At 38.9% G+C, this 16,046-nt stretch overlaps 2 protein-coding genes and 1 non-coding gene across 3 annotated transcripts in view; 1 reads left to right on the forward strand and 2 right to left on the reverse strand.

Annotated features, from left to right (window-relative positions):
- The window catches only part of USF3 (upstream transcription factor family member 3), an 869,396-nt gene that overhangs the window by 52,695 nt on the left and 800,655 nt on the right, over positions 1–16,046 (forward strand). The gene's annotated exons all lie outside the window — the stretch shown is intronic.
- The window catches only part of SIDT1 (SID1 transmembrane family member 1), a 129,756-nt gene that overhangs the window by 3,195 nt on the left and 110,515 nt on the right, over positions 1–16,046 (reverse strand). Inside the window, exons 18-25 of the mRNA XM_049785850.1 lie at positions 15,007–15,143; positions 14,352–14,460; positions 9,519–9,533; positions 8,415–8,494; positions 6,171–6,217; positions 3,408–3,513; positions 3,212–3,322; positions 1,839–1,952 (exon numbers count right to left, since the gene is read on the reverse strand). Of these exons, the coding sequence (XP_049641807.1) occupies positions 1,839–1,952; positions 3,212–3,322; positions 3,408–3,513; positions 6,171–6,217; positions 8,415–8,494; positions 9,519–9,533; positions 14,352–14,460; positions 15,007–15,143 (719 nt within the window). The remainder of the gene's footprint in view (positions 1–1,838; positions 1,953–3,211; positions 3,323–3,407; positions 3,514–6,170; positions 6,218–8,414; positions 8,495–9,518; positions 9,534–14,351; positions 14,461–15,006; positions 15,144–16,046) is intronic.
- LOC126026570 (U6 spliceosomal RNA) lies at positions 7,581–7,687 on the reverse strand. The gene has a single exon (XR_007501793.1). It is a non-coding gene; the product is annotated as a U6 spliceosomal RNA (small nuclear RNA).

The raw sequence follows: 16,046 nt of genomic DNA on the forward strand, positions 1-16,046 counted from the left end.
TTGCTATCCTGAGCTGCTTTAGGAATTTGCAAAAAACCTTAGTGAGAGAAGAGGAAGAGGAATCTGAGTACTGCAGAAGAAGGAAAATCCTAATGTTTTGGAAATTTTAATAATTGCCAAGTATAATTCTTAGGGAAATTTCTAGGCTTTTGAATTTTAATAAACTATTCAGTCTAAACACTGTGCAACTTAAAGAAGATTATTTGATTTCTCTATGTGTTAAAATATTGATAAATAAAAAGGAAAAGGAAAACCAAGATTAAGTTGAAAGATACAGTATTAAAAATTAATTGTACAACATTCCCAACAATAGATCAATCCAAGTTTTTGAAAAATGGAGATCTCAAATAAAGATTTAATATCTAGATATACAAAGTATTAGCAAAAGTAAACATAAGAAATTTAAATTTTTATCAAAAAATGGGGAGAGGAAATAGATACTTCTCAGAGGAAGACAGATTGCCAATAAGCACATGAAAAAGTGCTCAGCTCACATATAATTAGGGAGATCCAAATCAAGACAACAATTAGATATTATCTCCATAGTGCGAATGGCACATATCAAAAATAGTAGGAACAATCTGTGCTGTTGCAAATGTGATGAGAAAGGAACTCTCATTCACTTCTGGTGAGAATGTGGAAAACAGTTGGAGAGTCCTCAGCAAAATTAGAATTGAGCTGCCATATGACCAGCACTTCCACTTTTGTTTATCTATCTCCAAGACTTAATGTCATTCACTCAGGGACTGGAGCGATAGCAGAGTGGTAGGGAGGTTTGCCTAGCATGCAGTTGGCTGGGACACCTGGGACAGATCTGGGTTTGATCCCCAGCATCCCATATGGTCCCCGAACCTTTCAAGAGCAATTTCTGAGTGCAGTGCCAGGAGTAACCCCTGAGTGCCACCAGCTGTGACCCAAAAACCAAAAAAAAAAAAAAAAAAAAAAAAAGACATCCACTCAAAAGAATGTATGCATACCATGCACACCATTATTCACTGTTGCAATGAGTACAATATGAAACCATCTGATAACAGATGAATGGATCATGAAGATGTTATACATATAAACCACAGAATACTATGCAGTTCTAAATCAACCAATTTGCTGCAACCTAACTGGAACTGGAATATACCATATTAAGTGAGGTAAAGCAGAAGAAGAAAGACAAACAACAGGGTGATTTACTTATCTGTGGTATATAAAATATTTGTATTGGAAAATGTAATGTAGTAAAGGGGGGTCCTAGATTACCCTTGACCCCAGAGCTTAGGAAAGAAAAGGAGAGAAAAGAAAAGAAGTCAAGGAAAGGAAGAAGATGAGAGTAGTATAGCTATCAAATACAAAGCACAGACTCAGCAACACTGAAAACATGAGGTCTGAGCTGAAACCACTGAACTTTAATGTGCCTGCAAGGTAGAAGGGGAAGGTTGGGAGTGGTAGATGATGGAGCACTGGTGATAAGAATGGACAGTGGTGGTGGAATTGGTATTAAAATATGTCTAAAACTCAACTATCAATAACTTTTCAAACCATGGTTCTTAAATTAAATATATGATAAAAACATGGAGATTATCCACTGACTTATAGTGAAGAATTGGAGAGGGAAATTAAAGAGAAAAACAAAAGGAGATTAAGCTGACTAGGGATGTGGTCCAAGTGGTAGAGCACATGCCTTATATGTGCAAGGCCCTAATTTCCATCTCTGGGGCTGCCTGACCCTTAATTAGGATCCTCACAACAATAACAATAAAAAAGGAAGGTGTAGAGGAGGGAAAAGGGAGGGAAAAGTATAAGATGAAAGAGGAAATACATTAATAAAAATAGTATTGAAAACTTACCAAGAACGAAAAAAACAGGGCAGTAGCAGAGAGGAAGTGCCAGATGTCATGGTCATCAAAGAAGTTGAGCAGGACACACTCTTGGTTCTTCTCCCGGGATTCAGCTGGAGTTCCCTGGAGGAAAGGTGACATAAGACCTGGACAAGCATTCTCAGATTTCAGCTGTTGGCCAGGCATCCAGAAAGCCACAAAAGAACTGCTATAGTCACATGTCACTAGGACAGGAAGATGGTCTAAAAAATATGTTCAGCCATTTTATCATTTTGTGAATGCCGCTGAGTTGAAGCACACAAACCCAGATGCCCAGTCTATAACATGTTAATGACTCATTTTATGGCATGTCCTGTAGAGATCATGGTCTTATATTTGGTTCCGTGTTGACAAAAGTGTCAAGAAACATGTGACTATAAATGGCTAAAAAAAATTAACTTCCAAGAACAAGTTTTCTCACAAAATCTTGCATGTGAATGTTCACAACAGCAATATTCTTAAGATTTAAATAAGTAGGAACACCCTAAATATGCATCAGATGTTGAATAGGCAGATGAAACACAGAACCATGCAATAGAGTAAAAAAAGTCATAAAAATAAAGGAAGTACTGGTACATACTATAACACAGAGGTCCCTAGGAGACATTACATTATGCTAACTAAAAGGAGCCAGATGAGCATATTCATAGAACCTCTAATGAGACTAGGAGTTGCCTAGGACTAAGGGTTTGGAGTGAAAGGGGAAAAAGAGAGTGGAGAGTAATGAATTGGTGTAGTTTTGTTTAGGGATAACATGCTGTAAACTTGATTGTGGAGATTATGGAAAGCTGAAACTTCTCCTGAGGCTCAGGTCTCTCACTAATTTTCTAGACATCAGCTTTCCTATCTGAAGTGGACTTATTCATAAATGCACCTGTGTATACAATTATGAATGATGATTACAGTGAGAAAGGTGTTGAAGCTATACTTATCAAGGTACTTGTACCCATCAAACATGTATTGGAAGTATTACAACATAACACAGGATGGAGATCAGATTGTCAGTGTCAGTAGTGCTACCTAGAGAATGACAACAACCTGCTGTTTATTAGACATTTACATATGTCTTAAAGCCAGGCCTTTTAGAGAAAGCTACTATGTTAGAGACTATAAGACCAGAAGAAACATCCATGTGAGAGAGGGAGTGAGTTTAGAAAGGAAAGATGAGGAAGAGAGCATCTATGAAAAGCAAACTGTCCTCTTGGGTTGAAAAGATAGTACAAAAGACTGAGGCACATGCTTTGCATGCAGGACTCCTGTGTTCAGTCCCTGGCATCTCAGGATTTCCTCAGTACAAGCACCACTGGTATATCCCAAAGTGAAAAAGAAAACTGCCTTCTTACCTCCCAGCTGCTGAGATTCTGGAAGAAAAAGTACAAGGCGGCGGCCCATACCACAGCTGTGGCAATGATGCAGAAGAGAGGGATTGGGAGGACCTTCTCTGAGCTGCGAAGCTGCAGGTGAGAAGCAGAGGCTGCTTAGATGCGCATGTGCGCTACTTTGATCAGGGCCCAAGGCTCCTTGTACCCCACCCCTTACCTTCATGATGATGTAAAAGGCCAGGTAGAGCAGCAGGTTACAGATGAAGATGCCCAGCATATAAGAAGCAAAGTCCCTGGGCCGATACATCAGTCCAAAGAAGGCACTGTGGGCAGGAGGAGGAATTATTTTGCAGTCTGGAATGTAGGGTTGTAATTGATTGGCATTTTTATTTTTCCCGTTTCCTTAAAAAATCATAAGATTTACAAAACATTCATAACTTTATTAAATTAATATTCATGTAAGGTATATACCATAAGTGTATATTACCAGGAATAATGTTCTCTGCTTGAAATAGGAACTTTTTAGTCCTCTTTCGTATTTGACTAGTGTAAGAAGATAGCAATAAGAAGTGAATTCCTTTAGGCAGAAAATGCTTCTTTTTCCTTTTAGCATTTAAGATTAATTCATTAGAATAGACTACTAAAAGTCAAATTGTTTCAGTAATTGGTTTGATAAATACTACCAATTTTTCTGAATATTTGATTCATTTATAGTACTGAAGTTTATTTTAGTTAGGTTGTTGGCATAGTTTTGTGTAAAGTTTTGATGTAGTATAACAAAAATTAATATATGGCTTCATCATCTTTTAATTTTAAAAAGTTTTGTATTTAATAAATAGTAACACATATATTTGAATATATATTTTTTCTCTAATCTTGTTCATGAACTTTCGAGATTTGAAATTTTTGAGGGGGCCACACCCAATGACCCTCAGGGATTACTCCTGGTTATGCTCTCAGAAATTGCTCCTATCTTGGGGGATCAGAGGGGACACCAGGAGATTGAACCTCGGTTCGTCCTAGGACAGCTCATGCAAGGCAACCGCCCTACCGCTTGCGCCACTGCTCTGGCCCCAAATTTGTTTGTTCTATTACTGTTTTATAGTGTGTTAGATAATCTGGTTAGGTTGCTTGCACTGTCCAATATGGTAGTAACACATGGGTATTTAAAGTTACAGCAATTAAATTTAAAGTCAAATATTCAATTTCTCATTTACATTAGCCATATTACAAGTAATTAGTGATCACTTGTGGTTAGGTTACTGTAATGGGCAATTAAGTGTAGAACATTTACATAATTACCCAAAGATCTATAGAATAGCACTAGGTTAGTTTCTGTACACATATGCCTTTCTTTCCTTCTCTTAATAAACTTTAGTTTTTTGTTTAGTTTAGTTTAGTTTAGTGTTTTGTTGACAATTTTGCAAAGATGGGCACTTTTCAGAATGAAATCCCATTAACTTAGTTTTTCAGGAACCAATTAATACCACATTAATTTATTTTTTAAAAGTTGATAGCAGACTGCATACAATAGTTACATTTGGCAAAAATACATCTCTATTGTAATCTCTTATTTTTAAACTACATAATGAAGAAAAAGGAGAAAAAACAATACACAGGTGGACTATTAGGAAGAATGAGATTTGAGTAAAGAAATAGCAGAGACTTACATTCTTAGTAAGAAAGAAAATGCCTACTAAGTAACTTTTATGGAGAGTTATAATTTATGGAAAGTAAAATTTTAAGCTCTTATAGTTAGAAGAGCTTAAAAAATTATGCTGTATCATTGCAACTACTAGCAAATCAAGCTTTCTTTGGGGGCGGGCTGACCCAGTGGTACTCAGGGCTTACTCCTGGTTCTGAGCAATTTCTATTAAGGATCACAGTGACAACCTGGTAGTCTCAGGGGACCATAAAGGGTGCTGGGGATTGAACCTGGGTCAGTTGGGTGCAAGGCAAATGCCCTATCTGCTGTAGCATTACTCTATTTCATACTGACAAATCTTTATGCCTATCTATCATCCTATCTACTGATCTAATTTATTCACATAGATATAATACATTTGCTGTTTATTTAACAATGAATTTAATCTAGGCCATTATATAATATAGACCACTGTTGGCCCATAAAAATTTCTAGTTTATCTAGCTTATTCTTTTCAAGAAGAAATATACCTTTTATTCCTCCCCATTTCTTTCTGTCCATTAATGGTAACTAGAAATGGAGCATGCATGCCTAAATGTGAACTGGGTAGGCTGTATATCAGATTGAGGTGTTTGTATCTCAGCTGCAGTGCTTGAAAGGGATCACACTCTTCTAACTGTTCTGCTTGCACACATTCTCACTGAAGCTCACATTCATTAGTTTTGGGGCTTGCACAATCTTTGATTATAGTGATTTTCTAGGGTTCTACTCCTGGATGCAGAGCTTGAATCTTGGGGTGTTGCAGTGTTTGCACATATTTTGTCTTTGATGTAGTCAGAAATTTCTTTATGTACTGGGAAATCTCAGACAGCTGAGCTGTGGTACAAACAGCAGAATTGCCAGAATTGTGCTGATAACCTGTACTAAGGGTTAGGTTTATGGCCTCCTACTTTGGAGAGTCACTTTAGCACTGAGCCATTTCCCAGTCCTAAAAGCATACCTTTCTTTCAGGTCTCTAGAACAATCAGAGTACTGTACTCTCCTTTATTTAAAATAAAGATAAATAAGGATGCTGAGAGATAGTACAATAGTCAGGGCACTTACCTTGCACATCCCTGATCTGGGTTCAATTCCTCAAACCCCAAATGGTTTCTTGAACCCTGATCAGAGTGATTACTGAGTGCAAAGCCAAGAAAGAGTAAGTCCTGAGCTCTGCTGGGTATGGCCCCAAAACAAGACAAGTTAAAAAAACAACAACAACATTGATTAGGTAAAACAGAATCAGCGTTAAAGGAATTAATAAGGAAAAATCTGTGATTTGTTAAGTTTACTTACAAGGACCAGTTAACCAGATTCCCCACGATAAGCAACACCATTCTGTCCTGGAAAGAACAGAAACATCAACTCAGAAGTCATACACTCTACTGTTCTCTTAATCTACTGTAAGGAAAATGTCAACAATGGCCTGGATGAAACCATTCTTCTGTGGTTCTCAGTGAAATCCTGTACAAGGACTAAGTGGCAAGGACTAAGTGACCTGCAAGCAGGTGTAGTCTCAGCCTGTGAAAGACAGTATGGTTAAAAACTCAGGATTTTTACAGCCCCCTAGCCTCTAGCCCCTGCCCCTCCTGTTTAAAGTTACTATGCATGTGACAGCCTTTGTATTGTTCTCAATGTAGAGGTGGTGGCCTGCATTGCCTGCCTACTCAGTGGCTAAAAAAATCTATTCCCTGGAATTAAGTAATTGAGAACTACTCTCTGGGTTGTGCTACTTTCTGGGTTCCAAGGCAGCTTCCATTTGCAGAGAATTGACTTCCAACCTAATACCCTGGTCCTAGGGAACCCTTGGACCTCCCAGATTCCTGGTTTCCTATCATCAAAGTGTGTGTGGGGATAAAGCCCTTACACCCACTAAAGCTGGCTAAAACCTCCAAATAAAAACTCAATTTTTAGTGTCTACATCACCTGCTCAAAATATACCATACTCCTTTATGTGAAAATCCTTCTGATATTGGAACAATAGTACAATGGATAGGGTGTTTGCCTCACACTTAACTGACCTGGATTTCACACCTGATACCCCCAGAGAGTCCCCTGAGTCCTGCCAGGAGTGATCTCTGGCTGTATGAAGGTTGGTACCAGTGACTCCCAGGGTGTATGATTCCTGCTCGAGATCATTGATTCATGAGTTAAGGCAGTGCTGGGATCAAAAGCCTCTGCTTGATATAGAAATGTATAATACACTGAAACAATAAGGTATAATTTTGGGGGCCAGAGAGACAGCACAGGCGTAAGGCCTTTGCTTTGCATGTGGCCAACACAGGACGGACCCCGGTTCGATTTCTGGCATCCCATGTGGTCCTCCGAGCCTGCCAGGAGTAACCCCTGAGCGCAGCTGGGTGTTGCCCAAAATTAAAAAAAATGTTTTTTAAAAAAAGGTATAGGGTTCTGGACTGATAGCGCAGTGGTAGGGTGTTTGCCTTTCACACAACTAATCCAGGATGGACCTTGGTTCGATCCCCTGCGTCCCACATGGTCCCTCAAGCCAGGAGCTGTTTCTGAGTGCATAGCCAGGAGTAACTCCTTAGCATCATTGAGTGTGGCCCAAAATCAAAAAACCAAAACAAAACAACAAAAAAGATATAATTTTTTCTTTTTTCCTTTATTTAAACATCGATTACATATCTGATTGTAAGATATAATTTTTTTTAAACTGCAGTTAATTTTATTAAGTAAAAATGACAAAAAAATATGGAACGCTTCACGAATTTGCGTGTCATCCTTGCGCAGGGGCCATGCTAATCTTCTCTGTATCGTTCCAATTTTAGTATATGTGCTGCCGAAGCGAGCACGTAAGATATAATTTTTAATGTATCTTTTAATCATTAAGCAAAATCACAGTTTTGAAAAAATTCTTGTTCATTGTAAAAAATTAAACAATATAATAAACATTGAATAAATGTTTTATGGAAACAGGGTAAGTTCCTAGTGGAAGTGATTGCTCATGGCAGTCGTGACCTGTGTCTGCTGTTCTGATATAGCATCACTTTCCCCCAGTAGAGTGAAAAATGATATCCCTTTGAATGATTAATCACAGGGTTATCCTGGCTTGATCCTTTCTGACAGCAGTTATTGTTTAATAGTTTCATGAATATTTATGTGAATGTGCATACACATTTCTTATTTACATACTAGCAAGAACTATGTACTAAAGTGGAAACACCTCAGCTTATCATTACAGAATGACCAGAAGAATAAGTGGGGGACCAGAGAGATAGTACTGCAAGTAGGGTGCTTGCTTTGCATGTGGCCACCCCTGGATCAACCACATATAGTCCACCAAGTCCTTCCAGAAGTAATCTCTGAGCTCAGAGTCATGAATATGCCCTAAGCAATGCCGGGTGTGGACCCAGTACTCAATCTCAAAAAGGGAGTAAGTGTCATACAAGCTGGACCTCAGCCAATTTGAGCCATCTGGCTCTTTTAATCTGGGGAGCCTGAGTTACTGCCTTTGACGCGCCCCTCCTGCTGTTTGTAGTATTTGGGAGAAAGCCAAGTACCACAGGAGCATGCACATACCATGTACAGAGGCCGGCTGCACTGCTGGACGAAGTCTGTGTAGAACACTCTTGCAGCCCGCCGAAACATCCCCAAATCTGCTGATGACACAATCACATGGTTAAAGGCTGGGGAGTCAGGAAGGAGCTGTCCTCACCTTGCTAACATGTCACTGCACTAACTAGATATGCAAGAAATGTCTGCTTTAACAAATAGAACCTGTTAACCATGCTGTTGAGGTGATGCATGCATCTAACTGAAGAGATGCAAGCCCAAACAAAAGGAACAAGCACTCACAAACAACTTGGGAGACTGGCCAATTTGTTTAGTCTATTTGCCAAATCTACCATAAAATATCTGCACTCCAGAGCTGTTTCTCACTATTTTCTGTGCATCACCTTTTTCTGGCCTTGCTTTCTTATTATGGACCTCACCTACTAGAATTTGGCCAGATATTCTTGCTGTGTCCCTCCTTGGAATATCATTCTGGGAGGGGTCTCCAGGGGCCCATATGGCTCCTCTTCCCACCCTTCTCCTTGGGAAACCCTGTTGTAGGAGAAACTAAATAGTAACCTGCTAAAGTTCTAGTCCATATTTTTCATTGTATTAATAAATCATTAAGAATTGAACTAAGACACTGTGATCTCCATGTGTTCAAAATGCACAAATGTAAACTGGAACAATCATCAAAGGAGGGTAAGATATAAAAGGGAATAAAAGATAAGAAAGGCTCAAAGAAATACAATCCTGCTAAAGGTTAAGACAGCAAAGTGTTCATGAGGGTCAGGATTATAAATGGAGCTGCCTGTGAGCCACCAGTTCCATGGATGCCACAGCATGGCTTGGGTCTGCTCCGAATAAGCATTTTAGCAGGGCAAAGGCAGGTGAAACTGCAGCTAGATTTCAGATACTATGGCTCAAGGCTACACCTCAAATTATTTGAATAAGATTCACTGGATTAATAGAGGGGCATGACTGGCAATATCAGAAAGGGTACCCTTCATGTTGGATTGGAGTAAGTACATCCTTTCAGCCCCTTCTTCCCCCACTGAAGCTTTCCACCTTGAAATCTGGTTGTGTGCTGATGCAAAAATCTAGAACCTGGAAAGAATTACTAAACATTACCTTTGTCAGACACATCTGAATCAGTAGGAAGCAGAGAGAAAATAGAAAAGAAAGGAAAGAAAAAAGTTGTAAGAGCATAGTCTAACAGGTCAACCGATAGTCATTTTATTTTCTCTCAAAACAGAAGACTTAATTTTTTATGACTATAAAAATATGCTTGCTTATATAAAAGAATACATCTTTCTGTCACACATGTTCAAAAGCTGACCATTCCTCTGAGTAAATTCTACCTTTCTCTCTGCAGATCTACTTTTTTGCATCACTTGTTCTTTAAAACCAACCCATCCTCTTACAGGAGTGAGTCCTGTACTCCCTCCTCTAGATCCATCTCATGAGAGAGCTAGTCCAGACCTGTGCTAGTAGCTCCATGCATTTCTGTCCCATTGCTTCACTGCTCTTTGCTTTCCTGTGCCCACCCTTATTTTCTTGGCAAACAAGAGTTCCTGAGAAAGAGGCATGCTTTTGCTTTGAGAAAACAACAGCAGTTTGTGAGATGAGTGGTATCTTCTGTACCACTAATATAGCTTACACATTGGTTGCTCTTTGCTCTGTCCTGCATCTGTCTGTATAGGGAAGGTGCAGATGCATAAATAGAGTTTTTATTATATCCCTAGGTCAATTGGGACAATGGGAAACCCTTTGGGAAGAATGAGGAAGGGAAGTAAGTTCAGAGTTTTTTGTCTACCTGGGAGGATGCCTTGGTCTGGCTGTCAACTGCCTGTCTCTTTTTACATCCTCTCTAGTTCCTTTTCTTTCAGGTCCTGAGGACTACTCTTTCTTTGTCCTCCTTTAAAGGGAGGATGATGGATAATAAAAGAATGTTCTGATGATACTAACCCCACATTACTGCTACTACTTTCATTCTTCTCTATCCTGCCCATTGTCTTATGGATAGCCTCTGAATAAATTCTGCTCAAATTTTGCAAAGGATATATGCTTCTGGTAGAACATTGCATGGGCATAACATCATACATTAATCTCTCCTTATAAATAAATCACCATTGCAGTAATAAAAGGTGCAAAGGTGACATAGTATATTAAAATCACCTATATATAATGGTCACCACCATTACATGTATCTGTATCCAAGTTTATTTTTCTGGAAGAACCTAGGAAAACAATGCCCCAAATTAGACTTCTTTTTGAGTCTATTTGGTCTGAGTTCCCTCCTTTGGAGTCTGGAGGGGGACATGAACATAATGTTATACTAATTGTTCTATACAATTAATGATGCATCCTCTCTAGCATTTTGAGGCAGATTGCCAAAGTCCAGAGTAAATCTCCTCACCATGCCAAAAGGAGAAGGGTAGACAGGCAAAAAAAAAATCATTTTAGTTCTTTATTTAGTTTTTTTTTCCCAGCCACACCTGGTGATGCTCAGAAATCGCCCCTGGCTTGGGGGACCATATGGAATGCTGAGGGATCGAACCCATGGTCCATCCTAGGCTAGCGTGTGCCTCATGCCCTGCACTACTGCTCTGGCCCCAAATTCTTTAGTTAGTCTTAATGCCACAAATCCATGTAGAATTGATCTTGGACCTTAAACCTAGGCAAGAGATTCCTTTATTGTAGAGACCCTCTATTTGAATTTTTACTTGTTGGAATTCCCTGCCACCTCTAGGAACCTCACGATCCCCTTCCCTTCTCTAGTATTCAAAAGGCAGATGGCACCTTGGTCTGTTCACTCTTTCATTGAAAAAATAAGAAACTAACTTTTTGAAAAACTTATTTATCATTTTCTAGCACAAAATTTACCTCAGTAGATGATCCTTCCCAATGGGGGTGCTGGAACAATCTAAGGGGCCACTAATAGCCTTGGGTACAATTGGGGCTATTCTCTTAAAATAGATAAAACTTTAGAGGTATTCAATATAATTTTCTCTCTGAAAGAGAATTATAGGCTAAAAGTTTTTTTTATAGACTTCTGTGTAGAAATGTAATCTGGTTTTCATGGATTTCATACTTTCAGTAAGTCTGAGCACTGAAAAAAAAGTGTAATACTATAAATGAATGAAGGACTTTTATTGTGCTAAAGCCAAAGTGAGCATTGTAAGTGAATGAAGGACTCGGAAGACACATATAAGCCTAAGTGAAGAGATTTTTATGCATAGTACTTCCATGAATCTACATATATTTTAAATGTGTTAGAATATTTTGTACTTTTGAGAAATATATTTATGTTAGACTATTTGTAATAAAGTAAAAGACTGCCATAATTTTTCTTTTAAATTTTGTTCTAAATTTTTCCTGTCTCATGTCCTTGGAATGTCTTTTCTTTTTATTGCAAAAGAAAACTCAATTTATTGCAAGTATTACCATGAATGTATGCCCATCTGAAAAAGTCATATTTCACTATGTTCTGTTTTTCTTTTTTTAAAAAAAGAATAAAAGATTTTATTCTTTTCTCTTTAATAAAAGAATTTCCTTATGACCAGAATTTTTTATGTTGCACGAATGTCTGATGAAAATGTTTGTGATGAAAATGCTTGCAGTGAAACTGGTGAAACTCCCTAGAACAGGACAAGATGTTTATTATATATGACTACATGATCCATAAAGATTCATCATAGAGGTTTAGGGATGTGGCTCAGTGGTAGAACCCATGTCACGTACAAGTGAGGTCTAGTATTTGAACCCTAACTGCAAAAAAGGAAAAAATTAGCACAGAATTGAGAGAAAAGGAGGACAGGACCTGATACAAGTTCTCTTATACAGCTATGTTCTGGAGTGTTCTTTCAAGGAAATAAATAAAATCGACATTTGGACCTGGACCTCATAGATGGCAATGAATGCAAGTTATTATCAGTTTTCTTTCTTCTTTCCATTTTTCCTTCCACTTATTATTGTTAGTTTTTTTTTTTTTTTTTTGGTTTTGTGGGTCACACCCAGCAGTGATCAGAGGTTACTCCTGGCTCTATGCTCAGAAATCGCTTCTCGCAGGCTCAGGGGACCATATGGGATGCCGGGATTCGAACCACTGACCTTCTGCATGCAAGGCAAATGCCTTACCTCCATGCTATCTCTCCGGCCCTTCTTCCACTTATTTAATAATGTTTAGTTTTCTTTATAATTTTAACATAATTTTAATATGTCTGATAGGTGGTTTTTACTTGCGATCTTGTCTTGGGCTCTGCAAATATTAGATTTGACTTTGTTTATATATATATGCTAATGTAATTTCATTTATATATATCTAATATCACTTAATTCTCTTTCTATCTTTTGTTATGGTGTTGATGAGGGAAATAAAGAATTAATGCCTAGGAGCAATGTCCAGAGTTTGCATATACTCCATGGCATACAAATTTTCTCTAGGTGTTTGGCTTCCTCCCACTGCCTAAAGGTGTGTGTATTAGGGTTCCTCATGTGTCCCCAGTTTGTGTGTGTGTGTGTGTGTATGTGTGGTTGTATGTGTGTATGTGTGTATGTATACTTACTCCCAAGTAAGAGCATCTTCTCCATAATTAGCTTCTTCCTTGTGCCTTGAGCTACCATTTTCCACCACCCAAAACCCTGAACTGGAATATGCAGGATGATTGAATACATATTCTAAATAAATACAAAATGATTATTGAATATGAAAATAATGTTGGATTTATGTTTAGAAGTTTGCTTTTATTTAGACTTTTTCCTTTTTATTTCTTTTTTTTTTGTGGGGTCACACCTGGTGACGCTCAGGGGTTAGTCTTGGCTGTACGTTCAGAAATCGCTCCTGGTTTGGGGGACCATATGGGATGCCAGGGTATCGAACCGTGGTTCGTCTTAGGTTAGCATGCAAGGCAAATGCCCTACCACTTGCGCCAGTGCTCTGGCCCCCTAGATATTTTCCTTTTATCCATAAGTGCATAGTAGGAACTTGACACTTGTATTTATCTTGTAGAACTTTTGTTTATATATAGCCAATGTAGAATTGATTTATTATGTGGCATTTTTCTTTAGGTTGCAGTATCTAAAAACCTATTTACAAAGTTAAGTGAGGACTTTATGTTAATGCCTTTTTTTGACATCTATAAGTCTGATTTCTTAGCTTTTAAGATGACTGCTGAAACTTAATGCCCTAAAATCAGATCTGCTTCCATGTATGATTTTTGATCTCCAGCAGATCTGAAATCTGTACCTGTAGAACAGTGTTTTTGTTTTTTTTGTTTTTTGTTTTTTGCTTTTTTGGCCATACCCAGCAGCACTCAGAGGTTACACCTGGCTCTGCACTCAGAAATCGATTCTGACAGTCTCGGGGGACCATATGCTGGAGATCAAACTTGGATCTGTCCTAGGTTAGCAACATACAAGGCTCTACCATTGTGCTATTGCTCTGGCCCCAGAACACAGTGTTCTTATGTAATCACTAGTTAGGGTCCACCAAGGTCCTACTGCTAAGATTGGGAAATTCATCTCCCAGAAATTTTAGTCCCTGAATTAGTAGCATTCACGAATGAAGTAGCATTCACTTTGAATAATCTTTTTGCATGGTTAGAGAAATGGTCCTTTTCAGCTTATAGACTAAGATTACATTATAGTGGTGTGATCCTATAAACTTACTTTCAAACACTTTCTGGGGGCATACTGCAAAGTATTTGGGACTTGGAACAAGAGGTATGTATCATCTCTAAGGACTAACCAACCTAATTTCTTAGTTAAAATGAAACAATCAGTGCTAGTTTATTGTAGTCTCTGGGGGACGGGAAGCTCTTAGAAGAAGCATATGCTATGCCACATGTGGCATTTTCAGAGTGTGTGTTCCTGGTGAACGGTCCCCCTTTCATTCGAGATAAGCAGACTACTTTCTTGGGGGTAAAATCATTAGTGAATGTGTACAGAGAAACAGATACACACCTATCTTGAAGCGGCCCATGTAGTAGATCTGGGTGCTGATAGCCAGAGAGGCCAGAATATGGATTGCAGAGAAGATGATCCAGAACCACAGGTCATTTTTTCCAAACACCTAGGAGCAAAAATGGATGTTAGCTTCATCTTAGATTTTTCCCAGAAAATTTACAAAAACTGCTCTGTCTGTCATGTATGGGTAATCAAAGTCCATATCATGGCTCTTGCCTTGCCTGATGGGGGTTGGGTCCCTGGTGTCCCTTAGGCACCATCAGGAATAATTTCTGAGTGCAGAGCCAAGAGTAATCATCACTGAGTGTGGCTCCCAAACAAACAAACAAACAAACAAACAAGCAAAAATTCCAGGGGAAGCTTCACAGGTTCCTATTATTAAAAGCAACTAGCTTGAGATAAGGAGCTAGCTCATTCTGGCCCACATTGCCAGAAGTTGTTCTAGGGGCCTCCCATCATAGCTGGCTATGACCCCTATAAAAAAATAAAAATAATAGAGCTAAATTAACAAGATTCCAAGGACAGACCAAGGAGTATGATTAACTTTTGGTAATTCAATCTATTCACCAGATGTTTAAAAATTAAACCAACTAAAACCTCCTAAGCAGACATTTTTGGAGAACTGAGCTACAGGCAGAAAAAAAGGCAGTACCACTCCTAGGACGGTGAGTGTGATGACCACTGCGAAGGAGGCGTAGGCTGCATAGGCACTAGCATTGATGTCGGGATGGCGGGTCTGATAGAGCTTCAGCATGCACAGGCCAGCGATCATATACATGAAGGAGGTATCTGAGGGCACAGAGGAGGCGGTGACCATCGGGCATTGAGTCAGTCAGTCTTGGGACCCTATCCTTTCAGGCTGTGAAGACTTAACCACGCTCAGACTTCAGTTCACTTCTGCAGGCCCAGTCTTTATACAGATTCTACAAACGTCCTTTCTTCCTTCCTTTTCTCTCTAACACTGCTCCTAGTTTACAGAACAGGACCTGTGACACACACCCCCAAATAAAATAAAACCAAACTATAGACAGATCACAAAAGTATCGTAGAAGTCAGAGACACCTAAGAAACCAATCACAAGCCATTAAACCTCTGTATTTTCAAGTGGTAAGTATCCGTATTTAGGGGGTGGGTGGTTGGGTCACACTCGGCAGGGCTGAGGGGTTACTCCTGGCAGGCTCGGGGGGACCATCTGGGATGCCAGTATTCAAACCACCGTTCTTCTGCATGCAAGGCAAATGCCCTACCTCCATGCTATCTCTCTGGCCCAAGTATCTGTATTATTTAATCCAATTTGAGTTGAGTCTTCTATTATTTTTATCCTAAAGCAGTCTGATTGCTAAATTAGGCAAATTTATACCAGGGTTAATTTCCAGATGTTTGATGGTAGATTGACTGAGCTCTTGCTATTTATTTCATTAACCACTTTTAGATCTAGCCAGGGGATCAACATTCACTTTGAGCATTTTCTAGAGTAAAAAATTATCAGAAAGAAAACACAAAGATGTGCTCCATGCGGAAATCATGTCGAGTGAGGAGAGGTGCTCTTAGATCATGCTTACATTCTGGCAAGCATGACCTCGGCATTTGGGAGATATCCAAGGCTAAGACTCCTATAACTCAAATCCATGTAGTAATGTAAATAGTTTTTTATCTAAACACCCTGGTTACAAAGTTGTTCATACTACAGTT

Source organism: Suncus etruscus, chromosome 13 (assembly GCF_024139225.1).
Source record: "Suncus etruscus isolate mSunEtr1 chromosome 13, mSunEtr1.pri.cur, whole genome shotgun sequence".
NCBI lineage: Eukaryota > Metazoa > Chordata > Mammalia > Eulipotyphla > Soricidae > Suncus > Suncus etruscus.